The 23,853-nt window shown below is 40.6% G+C and overlaps 1 protein-coding gene across 1 annotated transcript; it reads left to right on the top strand.

The window, feature by feature from the left end:
- Window positions 1-10,936: 10,936 nt before the first annotated feature.
- On the top strand, window positions 10,937-20,221 carry LOC102842028 (keratin, type I cuticular Ha4-like). Its single transcript, XM_006833688.1, has 8 exons — window positions 10,937-10,945; window positions 12,932-13,282; window positions 15,875-15,957; window positions 16,824-16,980; window positions 18,858-19,019; window positions 19,116-19,241; window positions 19,414-19,634; window positions 20,137-20,221. Exons 1-8 carry the CDS (start codon window positions 10,937-10,939, stop codon window positions 20,219-20,221), a joined length of 1,194 nt encoding a protein of 397 aa, XP_006833751.1.
- Window positions 20,222-23,853: the final 3,632 nt, after the last annotated feature.

The following is a 23,853-nucleotide window of genomic DNA, read 5'->3' as shown; positions in this document are numbered from 1 at the left end:
TTTGGCAAGTTCAGAGAGGCCAAAGTCTCCTGTAGCTTAGGTTTCTTCAATTGAGACAGGAGCAAAGAGGAGCATTTGGGGGCCATGCTGCAAGCAGAGTCCAAGAAGCAGACAAAGGAGGAGTTCCTTGCTGGGAAAAAGCTTCTCCTCACCCTTTAACATTTATTCTTTTTCTCTAGGTCTATAAGGTTTTTTCCATAACATTGTCAATATTTCATTTCCTAGATTTCCAAGAAAGACCAACGCTCACTAAGCCCCTCCAACAAACACTAACGGCATCCCCCCTCTGCTTATCTCACCTCTGAATTCTTATAGGTCTCAAGTCTACAGTCCCAGTCTTACTTATTGACTCAGTTTAGTTTTATCTGATTGACACAACCATAGTCAACAATCTCTTATAATATCTGCCAGGTACTGTATGGAGTATTGAGAACACACAAATATATCCAGGCCCACAGTATTTTTATAGTCTAGAAGGGATTTGACATCAAGACATCTGTCATAGAGACTAAAATATGAGGATAATTAAAAAACTACCTGCACACTGGCTATAGAATTTATTTTAATCAACTTTTAGAAAAGCCCAAATACATAATTTTTAGACATAATCTCCTTGATTTTCAATACGCTTTGTCCATCTGTCAACAAGCTTTGGTAATCCCTTATTAAAAATGTTTTAGGCTGAGCTGGGAGCCAAGAATGTATCACTGTGTTCACTTTTTTATCAGAGGTGAATCTCTGTCCACCAAGGACTTCTTTCAGGTGACCAAACAGATGAAAATCCACTGCAGCAAGACAGAGATATAGGGAAGATGCTTTATCACCTCAAAATGAAAAATTTCCAGAGTGTCAATAATGTGGGCAGAGGTGTTTGGATGTGCATTGTCATGCAAGATTACATGCCTTTGGATAGCAGTCTTCTGTGTTTAATCTGAAGTTTAGGCTTCAACTTTTCAGTGAGCATCTCACTGTAATGAGCACTGTTGATTGTTGAAACTTTTGCCTGATAGCGTTCCAATACTGGTTCCTGAGAATCTCAGAATAGTGTAAGCACTCATTTTCCAGCTGATGGTTGACTTTTGAACTTTTTCTTTGTTGGCGATTGAGAATGTTTCCATTCCATTCTCTGCTGTACACTCTCAGGTTTGTAGTGATAAATTCATGTCTCATCACCAGTAATGATTTTTTTTTAAAGAAACTTTTTTCCTTCCTTTGACTTTTTTTTTATTTTAAAGTTTTTATTTTGAATTGAGTGACAGTTTAAATGGGGGAACATCAGTTTTACTTTCATCCTATTGTATTTCTTTCATTGCAATTATTACAATCCCCCGCATCCGTTATCATTTAACAATATTTGAATCTATTCCCTCTGTTTTGTTTTTTTGGGGATGTGCACCAAAACACTCAGGAATGTACAATCATTCAAACAGCCAAAGGGCACACCCTGCAAGCCTCCCCACTGGCCGCCAGCACACATCCCCTCTCCTTCCATGACTCTAGCATCCTCAGCTGCTCTGTGTCTCCATTTCATCAGCTCCGCCTCCATCTCTGATATTGCTGCTTCTCTGGGTAGGGTCCCACATTTTGTTCCCTCTCTTCTCCCTTTATAGTCCCAGGGTCCTCTTCTCCGGGAATGTAAGATTGACCATTCGCCTCTTTTTGTTACAAAACTTCTACCTTTACAGTTGCGACAATTGCAATTAGTCATGATAACAATTACTCACTATTGAATCATGAAAGTCCTTTCCCATTATCCTTTTCCCAGACCTGTCTAGACAGGATGAAAACCACTCAATGGGGATTCTGCTTTCCTTCGCACACTGAATCTAAATGCCCTCTTGAAAACTTGTAAGCCAGTCACTTCGTGCCTTTATGGCACCCCCATTTTAGCTATCCAATGGTCAAGTTGACTATCACTATCAACGCTGTGTACAGAGGGGAAGGGAATGATTTTTGTAAAGATTCTTTCCCTGTTGTTCGGTATTTTAAGTTATTTCATCCATAAGTATAGATCAAGGCATCACATTGTAGTGATTTACACTTGTTTTCTTTAAATAAAAAATTATTATTTTTTTTTCCCCCCTTTTCCTTCCTCTAGTTGGCTTCTGAACATCCAGCCATTGAAGCAAGGTCCAATGAACAGTATCTGCAAGTTTGATCACCCTTGTACATATCCCCTCACTTCATATAAACTGGACACTTCACTCTCAACTTTAGCCCTGTGTGACCATGTCCTTGTCCATGGGCTGAGGAGTCCCCAGGTCTCACCGTATTCTGGCCTACCAGCTTTCACCATACTTCAGGTCGATGGGGTCTATGTAACTTGGTCAGATTCAGCCCACCTCCTCATTGCTGCTTTCCAACACTGCATCTCACCAGTAGACCAATGTGGTTGTCAGCAAGCTTACATGCCTGCTCATGTGTTCTCTTTGAGTTTCAGTTCTGGGAGGGGGTTTGTCCTAAAGGGACTTGATTACTTTCCTTGATGGCTTCCTGGTGAACAACTTGCTTGTTCTTGTAGTAGCCAATCAGAGAGCTGGTTTTGTTTTTTTCCCCTGCTGGTCTTTCTTTTATAAAGTACCTTCTGTTCCTCTAGCTGCTCCAGGGTGATCTACTTGTCTTTTCCAGTGGGAATTTCCCATTTCAGAAGGTTCTGTATGGGCATCAGGATTCCACCTAAATTCTTATACCCTACAAAGGCTCTGCAAGAAGTCTCTTTCACAGGAAAGTTCTAGCACTTCTTTTAGGTATTCCAATCAGTTATAGGCTGAAGGCGGCCTCCCAAGTTTTCTGTAATCATGTTTCCTGATATTCATTTCTATCCCACTCAAGTGTCTGTTTTACAATAGTAAGCAAGGGAAACAAATATTCATAAGGCAGTCAGGCATCTTAACATTATTTCCCCTCTTTTACCCATTCAGACTATGCCTCAATCCCTGTATCATAGAGTCCTTTTGTTCCGAGGTTGAACATACATCACTGTTTACCTCTGTACCATTTATCCCATGCAGGCCTGCCAAAGTGTTCGCCTGTCTACCTTGTTCTTCTGCCCCTACCCCCTTCTTGTGTATTGCCCACCCCAACACCCTAACTGTGATGTGTCTATCCCCAACCTGTGCTCTTCTGTCCCCTTCCTCCCCGTCATTCTCCATCCCCTTTGTAACCAACAAGAGTGTTTTCTTTTTCATTTTTCTTCCTTTTAGTTTGGGTATCTTTTCTTAAGCTTTTCCATCAATGGTCTTATGTCATATGTCTCCTTTAGTGACTGACTAATTTCACTCAGCATAACGTCTTCAAGGTTCATCCACGTTATGTGGTGGCTTACAGCTTCCTTGTTATTCTTCAAGGTAGCATAATATTACACTGTGTGTGTGCACTACAGTTAGTTTATCCATTCTTGCACTGATGGTGGCTGTTGGTTTTGTATATATGCTCTTAATTATATTGAGGAATTTCCCTTCAGTTCCTACTTTGTTGAGGGTTTTTTTTTTATCAGGAACGGATGTTGGATTTTGTCAAATGCCTTTTCTGCATCAGTCAATTTGATCATGTTTTTCTTTTCTTTTTTCTTATTTATACGGTGGATTGCATAGATTGTTTTTCTAACGTTGAACCATCCTTGCATCCTGATATGAATCCCAGTTTGTCATGATATATTATTTTTTTGATGTACTGCTTGATTGTGTTGGCTAGAATTTTGTTGAGAATGTTTGCACCTATTTTCATGAGGGATATTGGTCTATAATTTTCTTTCTTAGTGACATTCTTCCCTGGTTTTGGTATGAGGGTTATGCTTGCTTCATAAAACGTATTAGAAGTTTTCCATCCTCCTCTATATCCTGGAATAATTTTAGTAGAATTGGTGACAGCTGTTCCATGAATGTTTGATAGAACTCACCAGTGAAGCCATCTGGGCCTGGACATTTTTGGTTGGGAGTTTTGATGACTTGATCAATTTCTTCTTTTGTTATGTGTTTGTACATGTTTTCTACTTCACTCTGTATAAGTTTAGGTCTGTGCTCATTTTTTAATTGGGTTATCTGTCCTTTTCTTGTAGAGGTGTTGTAGTTTCCTATATATTTTGGAAATAAGTCCCTTGTCTGATATGTCATTGGCAAAGATTTTTTCCCATTCTGTGGGCTCCCTTTATACTCTTTTGGTGAAGTCTTTTGATGCACATAAGACTCTAATTTTTAGTATGTCCCAATCATGTATTTTGTTTTCTTTTGTTTGTGCAATTTTCGCAATGTTTGGTAGTCTGTGAATGCCCTGTATTAGAGCCCTTTAATGTGTCCCTATTTTTTCATTGATGATCTTTATAAATCTGGGGTTCACATTTAAATCTTTAATCCATGCTGAGTTAGTGTTTGTATACGGCATGAGGTAAAGGTCTTGTTTCATTCTTTTGCATATTGATTTCCGGTTCTACCAGCACCATCTATTGAAGACACTATGTCCTCCCTTCACAATATTCTTAGGCCCTCTAACAAAGATCAACTGGTTGTATGTGGATGGGTTAATTTCCTGATTCTCGATTCTGTTCCATTGATCTATGTGGTTTTAATTGTACCAGTATCAGGCTGTTTTTACCATTGTAGCCGTGCAGTAAATGTTGAACTCAGGAACTGAGTGGCTTCCAACTTTGTTCTTCTATTTAAGGGGTGCTTTGCTTATCCTGGGTCTCTTTCCTTTCCATATAAAGTTTGTAATTGTTTTTCCATCTCTTTGAAGAATGTTGTTGGAATCTGAATTGGGATTGCATTATATGTGTAGATTGTTTTGGATAGTATTGACATTTTCACAACGTTAAATTTTCCTATCCAGGAGCATGGTACATTTTTCCATTTTTGTAGGTCTCTTTTGGTTTCTTGTAGTAGTGTTTTGTAGTTTTCTTTGTATAGGTCCTTTGTTTCTCTGGGTATGTTTATTCTTAAATATTTCATCCTTTGGGTGGCTATTGTAAATGGTATTGCTTTCCTGATTTCCTTTTCAGTGCTGTCATTATTAGTATAGAAGAATTCAAATGATTTTTGTATGTTGATCTTGTACCCTACCACTTTGCTGAATTTTCCAGTGAGGTCCAGTAGTTTTGGGGCTGAGTCTTTGGTGTTTTCTATGTATAGGATCATATCATCTGCAAATAGAGATAGTTTTACTTCCTTTTTGCCGATTTGAATGCCTTTAATTTTTCCTTTCCTGCCTTATAGCTCTAGATGAGACTTCTAACACAATATTGAATAGGAGTGGTGAGAAAGGGCATCCTTGTCTGGTTCCTGTTTTCAAAGGAAAGGTCTTCAGTTTCTCTCCATTGAGAGTGATGGTGGCTGTTGTTTTTGTATATAAATGCTCTTAATAATGCTGAGGAATTTCCCTTTAATTCCTACTTTGTTGAGTGTTTTTATCAGAAATCAATGCTGGATTTTGTTGAATGTCTGTTCTGCATCAATTGATATGATCATGTGGTTCTTTTCCTTTTTTAAAAAAATATTTATATGGAGGATTACATTGATTATTTTTTTAATATTGAACCATCCTTACATCACTGACATGAATCCTACACGGTTTTGATGTATTATTTTTTTTGATGTGTTATTGAATTCTGTTGGTTAGGATTTTGTTGAGAACTTTTGCATCTATGTTCATGAGGGATATTGGTCTATAATTTTCTTTTTAATGATGTCCTTCCTTGGTTTTGGTATGAGGATTATGCTTGCTTCATAGAATGTATTAGGAAGTTTTCCAACATCTTCTATATTCCAGAATAATTTGAGTAGAGTTGACTACATCTCTTCCCCGAAAGTTTGGTAAAACTCACGAGTGAAGCCATCTGGACCTGGACTTTTTTTTGTTGGGAATTTTGATGACTTGATCAATTTCTTCTTTTGTTATGGGTCTGTTCAAGTTTTCTACTTCACTCTGTGTAAGTTTAGGTAGGTCGTGTTTTTCTAAAAAAGTTCCATCTCTTCTAAGTTTTCAAAGTTATTGTACTACTCTTCTTAGCATTTGGTCTTTATCCTTTTTATTCCCATTGGTTCTGTTGTGACATCTCCCATATGGTTTCTTATGTGTGTTATTTGTTTCTTCTCCCTCTCTTCTTTGATTAGGTTTGCCAATTTTATTAATACTTTCAAAGAACCAGCTCCTTGTCCTGTTGTACTTTTTCTAGTTTTCCTGTTTTGTATCTTATTTATTTGTGCTCTAATATTTATTATTTCTTTTCTTTGGTGACTGTAGGCTTGCTTTCGTAGTCTGTTTCTAACTGTTGGAGATGCTGTGTTAATGTGTTCACTCTTCTTTTTGATTGTGTGCATTCATTGCAATAAATTGTCCCCTCAGCACTTCTTTTGCCATGTCCCATAGATTTTGGTATGTTGTGCTTTCATTCCCATTTGTTTCTAGAAACTTTTGAGTTCACAGTTTATTTCCTCTACTACCCAGGAGCTTTTAAGCAGGGTGTTTCCATGTATTTGACATTATTTCCTTGATCTTCCTTTTGTTGATTTCTAATTTCATAGCACTGTGGTCTGAAAAAATGCTTTGTAGTATTTTGATGTTTGTAGACTTATGGAGGCTTGTTTTGTGGCCTAACACATGGTGTATTCTGGAGAATGCTCCATGTGCATTGGAAAAGAATGTGTATTGTGCTGTTATTGGGTTGAATGCTGTGTACATATCTGTGAGGTCAAGTTGGTTGAATATGTCGTTTAGTTCCTCTGTATCTTTGTGAAGTTTCTTTCTGATTGTTTTATCCTCTCTCGAGTGTGGTATATTAAAATCTCCCACTATTATTGTAGATTTGTCTATTTATTTCTTCAATGTTAGTAGGGTTTCCTTCATACATATTGGGTTTCTTTCATGAGTGCACAGATATTTATTATGGTTATATCATCTTGTTTGATTGACCCTTTAATCATGAGACAGTGTCCTTCTTTATCTCATATGCTGGTTTTTGCCTTAAAGTTTATTTTATGAGAGATTAGTATTGCTACTCTTGCTTATTTTCATATTGCAATTAGCTTGGTATGCTTTTCTCCATCCTTTAACTTTTAATCTCTTTTTGTTCTGTGTGGTAGGTGTGGCTCTAGCTAGCATAGAGTATTTTCTTATCCATTCTGCCACTGTTTCTTAACTGGTGCATTTAATCCATTGATATTCAGTGTAATTATCTATAGGTCTGACTTAATTGCTGTCATTATTGTAGTTTTTTTGTGGTGCTGCTGGTTCCTTTGTTCTGCATGCCTCCCTGTGCTTAATTCATGTTTTCAGTGTTCTTTCTTGTCAGTTTCTTCTTAGTTTTAGTATTTCCATGTTCTTCTTGGATCTTCATTTTCTTGGTTTGCTGTGACGTTTTACTTTTCTATGAGTTTACCCTATGATTTACTCACGTTTTCCTCCATTTGAGACAGTCTATTTTATCCTGCAATCTACCTGACCTCCTCTCCACCTGAATCTCTGTTCTTATGTTTTTACTTCTTTAATATTATCATTAATTTGCTCTTTGACTGACCTCCCAGGTCCTCTGAATTCATTGTTGTAATTTTGTTGTATTCTGGACTCTCCTATCTGTCAACTGGAATCCGGGTGGTGTTGCCACATGTGTCAATCTCTGGTTGTTGTCTGTTCTTGCTGGTTTTCAGTCCAAAGTACTCCCTTTAGGATATTTTTAAATGCTGGATTGGCTTTGACAAAATTTCTTAGTTTCTGTTTATCCTTGAATGTTTTGATTGCACCATTATATTTGATTGACAGTTTTGCTGGATAGATGATTCTAAGTTGGCGGGTTTTTTTCTTTTAGGGTTTTATATATGTCTCTCCATTTCCTTCTTGCCTGCCTGGTTTCTGCTGAGAGTTCAGAGCTTAATCTGATTTGGTTGCCTTTTAAGTAACACTTCTCTTTTCCCTGGCTGCTTTTAGGATTCTCTCTTTGTATTTGATTTTGGTGAGCTTGATAATGATATGTCTTGGTGATTTTCTTTTGGTGTCTATCCTTCCTGGGGTATGTTAAACTTCTTGAATGTTTATCTTCTCATCCTTTAAGATGTTAGGGAAATTTTCTTCTGGCAGCTCTTCAACTATCCTCTCTGGACTTGTATGATTCTTTCTGTTCCAGAATGCCAATAATTCTTAAATTATTCTTCTTCAGGTTATCCAGCATGACTCTTAGATTATCTTCAGATTTTTGTATCCTTTTTTCTGCTTGCTTTTCTATCTTAGCAGCATTGAGAGATTTGTCTTCCAACTCACTGGTTCTGGCTTCCATTGCTTCAATCCTACTCCTTTGTCCTTTCAGTGTATTTTCCAGTTCTGATATTTTATTATTAATTATCTGGACCTCTTTTTGTAGGTCTTGAATTATTTCTAATGCTGTATCTATCTTGTTTGATTGCTCCTGTAGCACTTTCCTGACTTCTTCCTTATTTTCCTCCACCCCTTTTCAGAGCATTTGAATTTGTATCCATAACATTCTTCTGAATTCCTTCTCAGGAAGATCCAAAGCTTGATCTTCTTCTGGAAAGAAGAAGATTTCAAAACATGTCAAAAGATAAAAGCCATTTGTCTCAGTTACTTTTTCTGTTTTTGGACATGTTTTGGTATCTTTTTTTTTGTTGTGTTTCTTTGACATTTTCATTAGTTAGGTGGGTTTTTAATGCTTAAATGGATGTATGTTGCTGTGTTGTTAAGCTTACTGAGTGTCTCCTGGTGGATATGATCTGGAGATAGGCTTCCCTTTTCACCTGTAATGTCTAGCAGCTGTTATTGGCTCACATCTCAATGGTGGAATATTATGAGGTATGCTTGTAGCTTGGCTATATGGCCATGATTGCTGTCTCTTCTTGAGTAATGTAAGGATTAAATGCTCCCACACCCAGGAAAAAAGTGTGATCAAAAGGACCCAAACTAGAAGCAATATAAAATCAGAGACAAAAACCACCACTCAAAACCAAAAATAAAACTGTAGCTGATTGACCAGTAGCCTTTGCTGTGCAGGTCACTGTGCGTGCACAGTAGAAACTCCAGCAGTGGGTTGGGGTGTCCACTCACTCTGGCCCCTCCTCTAGTCATCACTGTAGAGGTGTGCAGATAGATATTGAGATGTTAATGGGAACCAGATTTTCTATTATTTTTGTCTCTGAAGGTCAGTTAGGTATTTGCGTGGTCACAGCGTAATTCTCAAATTAGTTGCATTCTTGTGTGAGTAGTTGGTGTTGGCTCTTGTCTTTTATGCTGAGGTTTTACAGAGTGCTCATACAGTTTGTCTGTGTGGCCAGACCTGTTTTTTCTTGCTGGGTAGGCAGAAGTAAAGGGTCCTGCACATGTGAATTTCAGGGCTGGGTCCCAGAGTCAGACGTTATAGCAGCCATCAAAGGATAAATCTGTGGGACCAATGGGGCTCCTCCTCTCTGTGTCATGGGAAAACTGTGAGCTGAACCCTGGACATTTTGGGGGTGCTTGTTCACCCTCCTGAAGGTGTCTGGGCTGGGCAGGAGGCGTGACATGGAAGAGGAGGAAAAATTTTGTAGAATTCCCCACATCTGTTTTTGCAAATGTTGCTGCATGGGTTTTAGCGCTGTTGCACTGTGTTGGTCTGGCTATGATCCCATGCTCTGAATTCAGCCCAGGCAGGGTGGCTGCAGGGAGAGACCCATGTCCCGATCGATTTCAAAATTGCAATATTTTCATTTATACATTGATTTTTTCCACCAGTGGGTGTGGGAAACCGACTCACTGCACCTTATATTAGATCCTTAGCTCTGGAGCTACTCCGGGTTTTCAGCACCTCCCCCATGGAGCCTGTCTTACCTGATGCTGCGTCTGCCTCCTCCAAAACTAGAAATCCTAGAACCTTAGAAGTTTAGAGGACATGTGGTAATAAGATTAAAAAGTCAGTGAATCCAGCCATTTATGATATTTCATATCAACTAATTGGGCTTAAATCAGATTCAAGCATAAGTGGCTGAGAGTTGTGCATTATGAATGTGAATGTAGGATGTCAGTGCCTTCAAAGCATTTGGCACACACTTATTCCAATTCTACTGTCCTATATGAAAGCACACTTGGAGCTTCTCCTTGGAAATGGGTTTTAAAATCACCCAAGAAAGCAGGCATTATGTTTAGTGTCATAACATGTTTCAGACCTATTAAAAGTACTACTCAGCTTGGTGATTTACCTTACTCACTTGGCTTGGTACCAAGTGACATTAGACTGGTTCCAAAAATAAACATATCCTGGGAAGATGAAGATTTTCCCTAAATGAGGATAATTGAAAGGAGAGATCACAGACTATATGAAAGGGTGACAAAAGCAATGACTCTATCAGAGGAAAGTAGCAGCATATTTCCAAAATACTTTGAGGAATAGGTTTGAGCACCGATAGATTAACATTAAAAAAATTCTCATAGTTCACAACTACATGCAGAGGAACATGGTGGCAAAATGTCATTTTTCCAAAATGGACTGATGGTCATGACTTCTGACTAAGCATGTGATGGTGTCTTTGCAGAGGTCATAGATTGTGAACAAATTGACTCAGGAGTTGCTGCCTCAGATTAACTAATGTTTTCCTTTTTTAATCAAACTTCTAGTGGTGTGGTGTTGTAGGATAAGCACAGGGCTGCATAATACAAGGTCGGACGTTCAAACCCACCAGCTGCTCCTCGGACACGCAGTACAGGATTGTTATGAGTCAGAACCGACTCAATGGGAAATAACAAAAACAGCAGCAAGTGGGAATTATGTTTTGTCATTTACTAAATGTGCTTTTATTAGAAGAGAAACAACCGTGATTCTTTGATAGAATACATAGGCTTGTTATTTCTTGGCTCATTCTAATTTAGGAGGGAGTATTATCTAACACTGATTGAGCTCACTGAATCCATTTCTGCATTATTGCTTCTTGATAATGTGAGGATTTAATGACAGATACAGTGTAATGTAATGGTGAGAGTATGGTCGTTTGAATTCTAGAGACTTGGGTTTGAGTCCTGACTACCATAGGAGTTCTGTGGCCTTGGAAATTTCTCAGATGCTTGGTGTCCTCATCTCTAAAGCCTTATAGGGTGTTGTGAAGATTGAGTAGATAATAGATATAGATGCTTAGCACACTGTCTGGTGTCTAGTGGTGCTCACTAAGCAGGAGTCATCTTTGTAACAGTCATACTGTGTGCAAGTACATAGTACAAAGACCAAACCCACTGCCACTGAGTGGATTCTAACTCATTGATGTTGATATTAGGTGCCATGGAATTAATTCCGACACATAGTGACATTATGCACAACAGAATGAAACACTGCCCAGTCCTGTGCCAACCACACAATTGTTGCTGCGTTTGAGCTCATTGTTGCTGTGACTGTGCCAATTCATCTTGTTGGGAGTCTCCCTCATTTTCTCTGGCCATCCACTTTACCTAACATATTGTCCTTCTCCAGGGACTGGTCCCTCCTGATAATATGTTTTACATATGAGAGATCAAGTCTCTCCATCATGGCTTCTTAGGAGCGTTATGGACATACGTGTTGCAACACAGATTGGTTTGTCCTTTTGGAAGTCCATGGTATTTTTATTATTCCCCTTCAACATGATAACTCAAATGAACCAATTTTTCTACAGTTTTCTTAATGCATTGTCCAACTTTCATATGCATATGAGGTTATTGAAAATTCTGTGGCTTGGGTCATGTACATCATAGTCCTCCAATTGGCATCTCTGCTCTTCAATACTTCAAAGAGGTCTTGTGCAACAGATTTACCTAATGCAATATGTCATTTAATTTCTTGATTGCAACTTCCATGAGTGCTGATGGTTAATCTAAACAAAATGAAGTCTTTGACAACTTCAACCTTTTCTCAATTTATTGTTATGTATTGGTCTAGTGGTGAGGAGTTTTCTTTTCTTTCCATTGAAGTGCAACCCTTACTGAAGGCTGTAGACTTTGATCTTCATTAGTATTTTAATTTCTTTTCACTTTCAACAAGCAAGTTTGTATCATTTGTATATCACAGGGTGTTAATGAGTCATAAAGACCTGAGAAAGCATTTCTAAGGCTGCAAAACTTTATGAAGAAGACCTCATCTTTCTGGTGGATTTGAACCACCAAGCTGGTGGTTAGCAGTTCAGTATTTTTCCTATAGCACCAGCAGGGTTGTTGTTGTTGTTAAGTGTCATTGAGTCAGTTGTGACTCATAACACCCCTGTATAGGGTTTCCGAGGAGCAGTTGGTGGGTTTGAACCATTGACATTGCGGTTCAAACTGAACTTGCAGTCCAGTTCTTATCCCATAGCGCCACACCAGACCTCTTCATTTTCCCAATGCTCTGTGAACACTGACTAATAGCAGAGAGGGAGCTGTAGGAGGCTTCGCACAGCCCCACAGGAGCAGAGTAGTGTGCTTGATGAAACAGCAGAGGGACATTGGGCTGGATGATCTTCTAAGTCCTTTCTAATCCCTGATTTCAGAAGTTTCTACCATGTGGCTCATGAGTGAGTTTTCTTGGACTGTTTTTCTCATGGAGTTGTTTCTGGATAAGATACATACTCACTAAGTCTCTTTCAGAGTAAGGTCCACAGATCCCATCAACTGTGAGAGCTGGAGTTCAGATGTCACTCCTTCACACAACTCCCTGTGTTACCATAGTAATGGGTTGGCCAGTTTGAAGCCAAACCATAAAGCTCTTAATTTACCAACCAGCCATGATTAGTGAGGAGTCCTGACTTTGCAAGAAGCCAGAGTAAAACATTTTATGAGGTAAAGGACTCTTGTGAGGTTTCTAAATACCAAATGAAAAATTCCTAAAGAAGCTAAAAGGTGGTAATACTGTACATGGTCACCACACCCACTGACAGAATATAAAGTCCTAGGGAGGACCAGGACTTACACCAGTGTAAAGGAATTAGGCTGTGAAACTGACCTTCGGAGCTTCACTTCCTCTTAGCATCTGTCAATCGCCTGCTGCCAGTCCAACATGAGCTGCCGCACCAGCTTCTCCTCCAGGCCCTGTGTGCCTCCCAGCTGTTATAGCTGCATCCTGCCTGGAGCCCGCAACATCCCTTCCTCTGTGGGCAACTGTGCCTGGCTCTGTGAGGGCTCCTTCAATGGCAACGAGAAGGAGACCATGCAGTTCCTGAATGACCGCCTGGCCAGCTACCTGGAGAAGGTGCGCCAGCTGGAACGAGAGAATGCAGAGCTAGAGGGTCGCATCCGTGAATTTTGCCAGCAGCAGGTGCCCTATGCATGCCCAAACTACCAGTCCTACTTCCAGACCATCGAGCAGCTCCAGCAGAAGGTGAGGATGTGGGCACCACATTGTCAGCTTAATGCACTTGGTTTCATTGATTCATTTTCATGACATATCAACTTGTGAATGGCATCTAAGGCTGCTCACAGCTAACTTGAGGATGGTAATAATACAGAATGTATTGACATTGGCAGGGGACTTCAATTAGCCTTAGAAACTCTATTTTGCAGTCATCACAAGGGAAGGATACAGACTGTTGGTAACAGAAGGAATCAATCCCAAATCAATTTTATAAACCTTACTTCCAAAGGGCTTCTTTCTTAAAATCAGAATATCTGATTTTTTTCCACTCTATTATGAATACCTGTTCTTGTCCATAGCATTATATGAATAATAAAAAAAATGTAGCTGGATTGTATTTCTGACTTAGGAATATCCTGACTAAATCCATAAATTCCAAAAGCCTTTAAAAATAGTAGCAAAAGACAGTGTCTATGGCAAAGCAAAATGTCTTTGATTCCAGAAGTCTCATTGATATACACAGACACACATACCACTCACTTAAGCAGACTTGGAGACAGTGACAAAATAAAGTGTAGGCACGGAAAGGGTGCAAGTAAAGGGTCAGCATGGAGGTGGGACCTGGTGAAGATTAGGGAAGGCTTTCCAGTGGAGGTAATATCTGAGCAGGGTTGTGAAGGATGAGCATGGGTTTGTATTCAGCAGCACTAGTCCTTAATTTTCAGAGGGCTCTGACTCTCCATTGTACTGTAGTTCTTGCAAAGTGAGTGACCAGAAGTTTTCATGTGATCTGAATATCACTTATGCGTTTAGTGAGCATTAGGCACAGTATTTGGTTGGGGAATAAAGCACTGAGTAAATTGTCTCTTTCTTTAAGGAGTTCACAGCTTAATAGAGGAAACATATGTGGAAACAAATGACCACGGCGAATGTGGCTCTGAGTCCTGTGGAAGGCCAGGAAAGAAGGGACTGCATGCAGGAGTTGGGAATAGATTTCATACAATGAGCCTTATTAGGTAGGGAAGGGCAGTCCAGGACAGTCCAGGAAGAGGGAGAAACTGGGTGCAAAAGCATGAACAATGGCAAGGTACTGGGAGAGTGGAGAGAGGCCGCTGGCTGGAAGGAAAGTGATATGAGGCTAGAATATCTAACTGTCTTTGTTTGCCTTGAACTTTACTGGTTTTAGCATCCCGGAGACACTCTAGTTGATGTTATGAGTTGCTGTCGAGTCGGCTCTGACTCCGCAACCCTTTGCCCAACAGAATGAAACACTGGCCGTATCCTGCGTCATGCTTACAAGAGTTGTTGTGTTCACGTACAACATTGCTGCCACTGTGCTAATCCATTTCAATGAGGATTTTCCAGTTTGCCCTGATCCTCCACTTTACCAAGCATGATAAATATGTTCTTCCCAATAATATGTGTGGAGTATGAGAGAAGAAGTCTAGTCATCCCAGTTTCTAGGGAGCATCATGGACATGCTTCTCCCAACACAGATTTGGTTGTTCTTGTGGTACTTTTAATATTGCTCACCAACACATTCCTCAAATGCATCCAATCTTCTACAGCCTTCCTTGTTCATTGTCCATCTTTCACATGCATATGAGGGTATTGAAAATACCATGGCTTGGGTCACGCACACCCTATTCTTCAAATTGACATCTTTGTGCTTGAACACTTTAAAGAGGTCTTGTACAGTAGATTTGCTTAATGCAATGTTGTTTGAGTTTTTGAATGCTGCTTCTTAAGCAAATTGGAACTGTTGGCCACCTTCTGTGAGATTTGACTATTCAAATCTTGCAGAAATCCAGAGACAGACCAAGATATGAAGAATTTTTAATGAAGGGTACATATCCATTTGCCTGTTCTAGTTTTCCTTTTATCCTAACACTGAAAATTTGGAGTACTCAGAGTTATTTGAAATAAATATAACTAAAAGAAAATAGATTTTAACTTTGAGGAGTGAGGCATTGCTTCTTCTCAGATATAATTGAGCGTATATTGCACATCATTGTTGTTATGTGCCAGGGAGTCAGTTCTGACTCATAGCGACACAGGGTTTCCAAGGTTGTAAATCTTTATGGGAGCAGAAAGCCTCATCTTTCTTCCATGGAACAGCTGGCAGTTTCGAACTGCTGACCTTGCGGTTCACAGTCTGATTCATAACCAGTATGCAACCGGAATTCTATATGTATCGCATATAATCAGCATTAAATTACATTATATGAGGGAGCTTCAAAAACTCTGTGGAAGAGTGGAATTGAAAGATAATGGAATTTTTTTCCACGGACTTTTGAAGCCCCTTGTATATGATTTTTCATCATGTTCCTTCCATATAAGGAGGTAAATAGAGATTGGTGCTGGCTAAAAATAACAAAATCCATTGGCATTCAGTCAATTTTGACTCATAGTGACCCTATACAGGATTTCCTAAGCTGTAATTTTATGGGAGCAGAAAGTCTTATCTGTCACCCATGGAGCTACTTGTGGGCTCGAACTACAGACCTCATGTTTCACAGTCCAGTGCTTATCATATGGACCCAACAAGCTCTCACAGTGCCACTAGTGCTCCTGAAAAATAAAGCCCTTGTTTATTCTAGAATGCTTTGGGTCTTCCAGATCCTGTCCAGCAAGGCTGAGAACACCAGGCTGGTGGTGCAGATCGACAATGCTAAGCTGGCTGCCGATGACTTCAGAACCAAGTAAGGACGTTTTCTCAGGATCATATCAGTGTAGTAATGGGTAAGGGGGCAGGGGATGATTGCAATGTGACAACCTCTGTCCCAGTGAATGTGCAATTAGAAGCTATCTAGGATAAGATTGGGAGGATTTTTTGCCCTGAGTTAGATATCTTCTAAAGTCTCCTTAGCTCTCAGATCCTGAGTTTTATGTGGTTTTTTTAAAAGAGTGCAAGAAACCTACGTTCTTTTTTCTTTCACTTGTGTCAGAACAAGTTTAGTGTATTTCACACTGGTCCCTTAATGCAGGCAAGTCACTCTCAGTCATCAGAAAGATATGATTCAATCACAAAAGAGGAGATGATATCCACTTCTTTCATAGAATCCTTCAGTTGTTCTAGTTATGACCACCGCAGCCCTAAGAGTCCTTTGCATTTTTAACGGGACCTTACAGTTGACAGTGTGATTTAACTTACGCCAGTTGTTTATCTCCTGGCCAGACCTAAGAAATGGTCATTTTGTGTCCATTTTACAGATGAGGAAATGAAGGCTCAGAGACACAGTAGGACAATTTTTAGTTGGCTTATGAAGTTTACTTACTTGAAGTAAAGGCAAAGCCAGTGTGGCTCAGTTGATATCAATCTGAATGGAGTTCTTAAAACAAATACTGTTGGGCTAAATCTAAACTTACGCACTTCATCAACACCTTCTCTATGGGTGTGAGGGAACAAATGGTCTCATTCCGCACCTCTGTACTTCTTTTCCTTTCAAAATATTTTAAACACTCAGAATATTTGGAAATATAATGAATGTTATCATATCAGCCAAGCAAAGCTCAGGATACAAAGTCTTTCTTTTTGACCTCCTTTGACTTTCGTCTGTGTGGACAGGTACCAGACGGAGCTTTCCGTGCGACAGTTGGTGGAGGCTGACATCAACAGCCTGCGCAGGATGCTGGATGAGCTGACCCTGTGCAAGTCTGACCTGGAGGCCCAGGTGGAGTCTCTGAAGGAGGAGCTTTTGCACCTCAAGCAGAACCACGAGCAGGTAAGAGAATTCCATCACCCAACTTCCTAATAATGAGAATCTTATGACTACCCAGGATAAGGAAAGATGAATCTTGATTTGCTTGGGGGATTGCCATGGAATGAGTCACTTCTTTTGTGTAACAGAGTGTGACCAATTGGTCTATTTCCATTGGGACCTGATGTGTGGGCAAGAGGCCACCAAAATATTTAAAATACGCTCTACCACTTGATAAGATCTCTTATCTTCCAAATAAGTGCAAACAAATAACCAAGAAGTGCAAACAAATAACACAAATGTTTATCTTGTGTGTTGCTAAGATAACTAGAACCCAAATTGGAGAGATGGATGGATGGATGAGTGGATGGATGGGGAAAAAATGGAAGAAATAAAGAAACTCAAATAATGGTTGATTCAGAGTTTATGGTTAAAAGTAATACAAGGAAATCATATGCATGTCTGAAATATTAGATCATTTGAAGAAGAGAAATAAAAATCTAATAGATATCACATTAAAATAGAAGACATAAGATGAAAGAAGAGAGTCAAACCTGGACTCTTTATACTTACATAGCAATGACTATAAACCACTTATTATGCCAGGCTTATAGTTGTAAATTATGAGTATTCCAGATCACTTAACTGTACTCATGAGGAATCTGTACCTGGACCAAGAGGCAGTTGTTCAAACCGATCATGGGAACACTGAATGGTTTAAAATTAAGAAAGGTGTGTACCAAGGTTGTATTCTTTCACCATACTTATTCAACCTGTATGCTGAACAAATGATCTGAGAAGCTGGGTTCTAGGAAGAAAAACATGGCATTAGGATTAGAGGAAGACTCGTTAACAACCTGCGATATGCAGATGATACAACATTGCTTGCTGAAAGTGAAGAGGACTTAAAAAATTTACTGATGAAGATCAAAGAGCACAGCCTTCGGTATGGATTACATTTCAATGTAAAGAAAAGAAAAATCCTCATCACTGGACCAATAAACATTTTTATCAATGGAGAAAAGATTGAAGTTGTCAAGGACTTCGTTCTTCTTGGATCAACTGTCAACACACATGGAAGCAGCAGTCAAGAAATCAAATGACGTATTGCATTAGGTAAACTGCTGCACAAGACCATTCGAAAGTGTTGAAGACAAAAGATATCAGCTTGAAGAGTAAGTTGCACCTGACCCAAGCCATGGTATTTTCAATAACCTCATAGGGATGCGAAAGCTGGACAGTGAGTAAGGAAGACCGCAGAAAAATTGATGCTTTTGAGTTAAGGTGTTTGAGGGGAATATTGAAAGTGCCATGGGCTGCCAAAAGAACCAATAGGTCCGTTTTGGAAGTAGTGCAACCAGAGGGCTCCTTGGAGGCCAAGATGGCCAATCTTCGTCTCTCATACTTCGGACATATTGTTAGGAGGAACCACTCACCAGAGAAGGATATTGTTAGGTAAGGTGGAGGGTCAGAGAAAAATAGGAAGACCCCCAGTGAGATGGATTGGCCAAGTGGCAGCATTGATGGACTCAAATGGGGCAACAGTAGTGAGGTTGGTCCAGAATCAAGCAGTGTTTCGTTCTGCTGCACATAAGGTCGCTACGAGTCAGTACCGACTTGATGGCACCTAACAACAACATAGTGAACATTAGGAAGATCAAAAAGATGTGATAAAATCCTGGTGTGGAAGAAACTTTAGATATCATTGAATCAAGCAGCCCCATTATAGAGATGAGGAAAAGAGACAGAAGGTCTGAGTTGTTAGAGTTAACAATGGACTTTTACATCAACTGTTTTCCACATTCCAGTGCAATACTCTTTCTACCACATTGGACTCTATGAAATAGAGTTTATTTATAGAGTTCTTTCTTTGAGTTTCTTTCATTCTGTTATTCCTTCAGGAAGTCAACGCCCTGCAAAGCCAGCTTGGTGATCGCCTCAACGTGGAGGTGGATGCTGCCCCCAATGTGGACCTGAACCGTGTGTTGAACGAGACCAGGGCTCAGTATGAGGCCCTGGTGGAGACCAACCGCAAGGATGTGGAGGAATGGTTTGCCACACAGGTGGGATTCTAAGCATGTTGCCGCTCAGTACTTGAGACCCCTCCTTGGCCTCCAAGTCAAGGTCTGACCCTATGTTCCCCCTTCTGGATGTTTCAGACTGAGGAGCTGAACAAGCAGGTGGTGTCCAGCTCAGAGCAGCTGCAGTCCTGCCAGGCAGAGATCATCGAGCTGAGACGCACAGTTAATGCCCTGGAGATCGAGCTGCAGGCCCAGCACAACCTGGTGAGTACAACTGAGATGTCCTGCTGAGGAATGTGAAGTCAGGGAATTGAGTCTCTGGGATCCCTTCAGACCATAAAGCTATGACATCTTTGGATTCATATAGAGAAACTCTTTAAAGGAGCATGTGTCTTATTACTGACTTTTTTTTTTTTTTTGGTCTATGCCATCACAGAGAGACTCTCTGGAAAACACACTGACAGAGACGGAGGCGCGCTACAGCTCTCAGCTGTCCCAGGTGCAGTGCATGATCACCAACGTGGAGTCCCAGCTGGCTGAGATCCGCTGTGACCTGGAGCGTCAGAACCAGGAGTACCAGGTGCTGCTGGATGTGAAGGCACGCCTGGAGGGTGAGATCAACACATACCGGGGTCTGCTGGAGAGCGAGGACAGCAAGTGAGTATGATGCTAAAGATTTCTGGATAAACATGTAAGGTGGGACTACAAGACATTATGGGTACTTACATGCTGGCTATATTTTCCTCTCACCAAACAACATGCACTGATGAAGTATCTACTATGTAGACAGTGATCTGTGAAATATATGGAAATGTGGCAGGCATAAAGATGAAGGGAACGTAGTCCCTGCCTCAGAGAGCTAACAAGGCACAGAGATTGCTACTCAGAACCATAGGACAAGACAAGTCGTATTAAGTTCCATGTGAGCTCAAGAGCAGGAGAAAGTATTTTTCAAAAGAACCATTTAAGAATCTTCTTCCACCTTTGCACATGGCAGTTTTGGAGAGAGAGAAGGATTTACATCAAGCAAACCTGATGTCAACTAACTCCAACCATTATGAACTCATAGATTGTCTCTTTGAACTCCAGATGTTATGTGTGCCTCAGGGTTCTGTTGTGTCCCATCCACAACCCCATCTAAACCTTTGTGTCTCCCCAGGCTTCCCTCCAACCCATGTTCCACCTCCAATGCTCGTGGCAACTCCTGTGGACCCTGTGGCAGCTTTCAGTCACGTTGCTGTTAACTTAGAAGTTTGAATCCTCTTTGAAGACATCCATGAAGCCATTTAGATCAAGCATAGGAAAGATCCTTGGAACCTGCCTTTGCTGGAGCTCTGAGTTCATTCCGAAATCTGCATCCTGCCAGCCTTCCAGACTCGACAAGCAGTCACACATCACCAATTTATAATTTCTGGAAGGCTCTTTTGTGCTAAAGGTTGAGTCTTTTCCTTTCTAAAGATAATTCCCTATTACCTCATCTCTAGTTACTGCACATTATTTTAGGATGTTTCCTGTAGGTATTGTTTCTTTGGTGTTGTCTGAATTCAAGGAGGCTCCTTCATTTACTTCCAAATAAACTTTATTTCCCTGGCATAAGAATTCTGTTTCTCATTCATATTTCTGCATTGTAAAGTACATATCATAGCGGTTTCATAAAAATACCCCTTCATTAGAAGTATGAAATGGCTTAAAGGACTGGCCCCAGCCATTATGCTCTTTGGTAAATACTGATGAAGAGTAAATGACAAGTTCCTAAGACGCTCAAGCCAAAGAGAGACCATGCAGAATGCTGGCCTTCAATACCCACACTGATTTGACTTTGCTGCAGGGCCTTTGGCAACACTTAGAATCCTTGAAAAATCTCATTGCCATATACCACTGTCATCCCCATTAAACTGGAATTCCCTGCTCCCATCTCTTACATTTTCTGACGAGCAGCTTTCATCTCTGACTCTCTGTATAAGCTTGTCAAAGAGCAGCAAATATCTTCTTTCAATGTCTCCATATCGTGCCTGCATTACCAATATAGGTACCTGCTTCTCCCTCAAAATGCACCTTTATTGATTTCTGGAGCCCTACACAGACTCCTGGTGTGGTGCTGTGGGTTAATGTGCAGGATTGCAAGATCCATTTGAACTGCAAGGTCTACTCCTCAGAAACTCTATACAGGGTCGCTATGCATCGGAACCAACTGGAAGGCACTTAACAACAACAACACTAACAACCTGCACGCTCTGTGTCCTCTTGATATAGGTTCCGACTACCCTTTCTCTCCTTTCTGATTCACTTCTGTCTGATCTATTTAGCGGAGCTACTTAGATCCTGATCCCTCTGGTTTACTCTTTCTACATTCCCATTCATAAAAAACTAGTAATTTTATGCTGATATCTCCCAAGACCTAATCACGTGTCTGGTTACTCATTGGACAGTTTGTGTTTGACTAATTTTAATTGGACTAAAATTTGTCTTTGCCAAACTGATGCATTTTGTAATCTTTTCCTCTCAAAAAATTCTTAAATGCAACTGATCTCTTTCTTTCCTATTTCCCCACTTTTTTTGTGTATGTGTGTACACATTTCGTTTCATTGTAACTAAGCAACTTTTACACTTTTAATGTTTAAAACTGACCATCATCTTTCCTTTCTAGTGAAACAAAAAGAATTAAAAAAAATAAACAGGAACAAAATTTCAATGTTGTTGTTAGATGCCATCGAGTCGGTCCTGACTCATAGCGACCCTATACACAGCAGAACGAAACATTGCCCGATCCTGGTCCAACCTCACTATTGTTGCCACGCTTGAGTCCATTGATGCTGTTACTTTGCCAATACATCTCATTGGGGTCCTCCTTTATCTCTGACTATCCACCTTACCTAACATGAGAATGTCAATTCCAAATAAGATCCTACCAGTACTGCTGATTCTCCCATCGAGTGGCAGGGTTCAAGTCATCATTAGGAGAGAATTTTATTTTAAAAGTGTCATCTTAAACTGCAAGTATGTCCATTAAACATCACAATTACACTTGCCAGAGAAGCCATGTTGTCAAAATGCCCACTTAACACACCCAAACATCTCAAACCCACCCTTTGCTGAGCTTCTGTAACCCCATTTATTATTATTATTATTTTTTAATGTTTTATTGTGAATTATATGATAGTTTACATGAGAGAACTTTAGTTTTACGATATTGTATATCGTTTCATTGCCATGGTTCCAATCCCCTCCATGCATCCTCAACTGACCAAATGGTATACCCTACAAACCCGCCCCCTACACTTCCGCCTCCGCCTCCCCCACCCCCTAGTCTTCAGCACATAGTTCCTCTCCCTCTCTGGATCCAAAGTCCCCAGCCGCTTCTCACTCCACGTCATCGTCTCTGCCTCTATCTCAGGCATCGCTGCTTCTCTGGGTAGGGTCCCGCTCTCGGCTCTTCTCTGTTGATGGTACTAGAGATCTCTGCTCCTAGACTGGAGAGTTAATCATTCCCTTCCTTGCTATACATTTCCTTGCTTTACATTTCCAACCCTCACAATCAGTCCTGATAACAATTATTCACTATTGTATCACAAGTGACCCATCTGCATTTCATTTCATCAGCTCTGCATAGACAGATTGAATAGTACTCATTCGAGATTCTACCTTCCTCCATGCCCCTTGGCTCTAGGTTCCCTCTTGAAAGCTTGTAAGCCAGTCACTTCTTGCCTTTGTAGTCCCTCCCCACCCATTTTGGTTATCCAATGTCCAAGTTGCCCATCTCTGTCTACTCTGTGTGTGGAGGAGGTGGGAATGATTCTTGCTGTAAGGATTTGTTCCCTCTTGAGTTACTGCATCCATAGGTGTAGGTCAAGTTCATCAAATTGTATCAGATCACTCTTTTTTTCCTCTTCTTTCTTCTCCTGATTGAGCTCTGATCATCCAGTCATTGAGGCCAGGTCAAGTGGGTACCGTCTGCAGGTGTGGATGTTCTTGTGCGTATGCCCTCTCTTCCTATCAGCTTGTAGCTTCACTCTCCACTCTAGTCCTTTGTGGCCACGTCACTGACTCTGGGCCCAAGAGTCCCCAGGTCTCCCCACACTGCTGGCCAACCAGGTCTCCACTCAGGTCCACAGAAGCCCACCGAACATTGTAGGGCTTAGCTTGCCGCTACACTGCTGCTTTTACCTCTCTTCCCCCTATGGGTGATGTGTGTGGTCACCAATCAGAGCGTGTATTTCCGTTGAGTCTTAGTCTTGGAAGGGGGTTTGCATTGAGGGGACCCGACCACTTGCCTTGATGTTTCCTGGACAAGCAACTTGTTTGTTCTTGTAGTAACAGTCCATCTGCCTCTATTGTTTTGTATTTTTCCTGTAGGTCTTTCTTTCAAGAAGTATCTTCTGTTCTTCTAGCCACTCCAGGCTGGTCTGCTCCTCCTTTCAAATGGAAATTTCCCATCTCTGGAGATCTGGATGTGCTTCAGGCTTCTACCTATAGTCTTATGTATTGCAAAGGCTCCTCAGGAAGCCTCCTTCACTGGGCACATTGTAGCCCCTTTTAGGTATTCCAATCAGTTACAAGCTTTCTTACAAGCTTTCTATGGTGATGTTTCTGACTATTCCTTTCTCTCCACCTCCAGTGTCTATTTTATATTATAATGCAAGGAAACCCAAGATTCAAAAGACAGCCAAGCATCTTACCATTATTCCCCCCCTTTCCCCATTCCAACCATGACTCAATCTCTGTATCTCAGAGCCCTGTAGTTCCAAGGTTGTGCATACATCATTCTTTACCTTTGTCCCACTTAGCCCATTCAAACATGCCTAATTGTTCTCCCATCTGCGTTGTTCTTCCATTTCTCTCTCCCCTCTTATATATTGCCCCCTCCCCAGAACTCAAA

Source organism: Chrysochloris asiatica, unplaced genomic scaffold (assembly GCF_000296735.1).
Source record: "Chrysochloris asiatica unplaced genomic scaffold, ChrAsi1.0 scaffold00007, whole genome shotgun sequence".
Taxonomy (NCBI): Eukaryota; Metazoa; Chordata; class Mammalia; order Afrosoricida; family Chrysochloridae; genus Chrysochloris; species Chrysochloris asiatica.
Note: the sequence above shows the minus strand (reverse complement) of the source record. Positions and strands in the feature narration are given on the sequence as shown.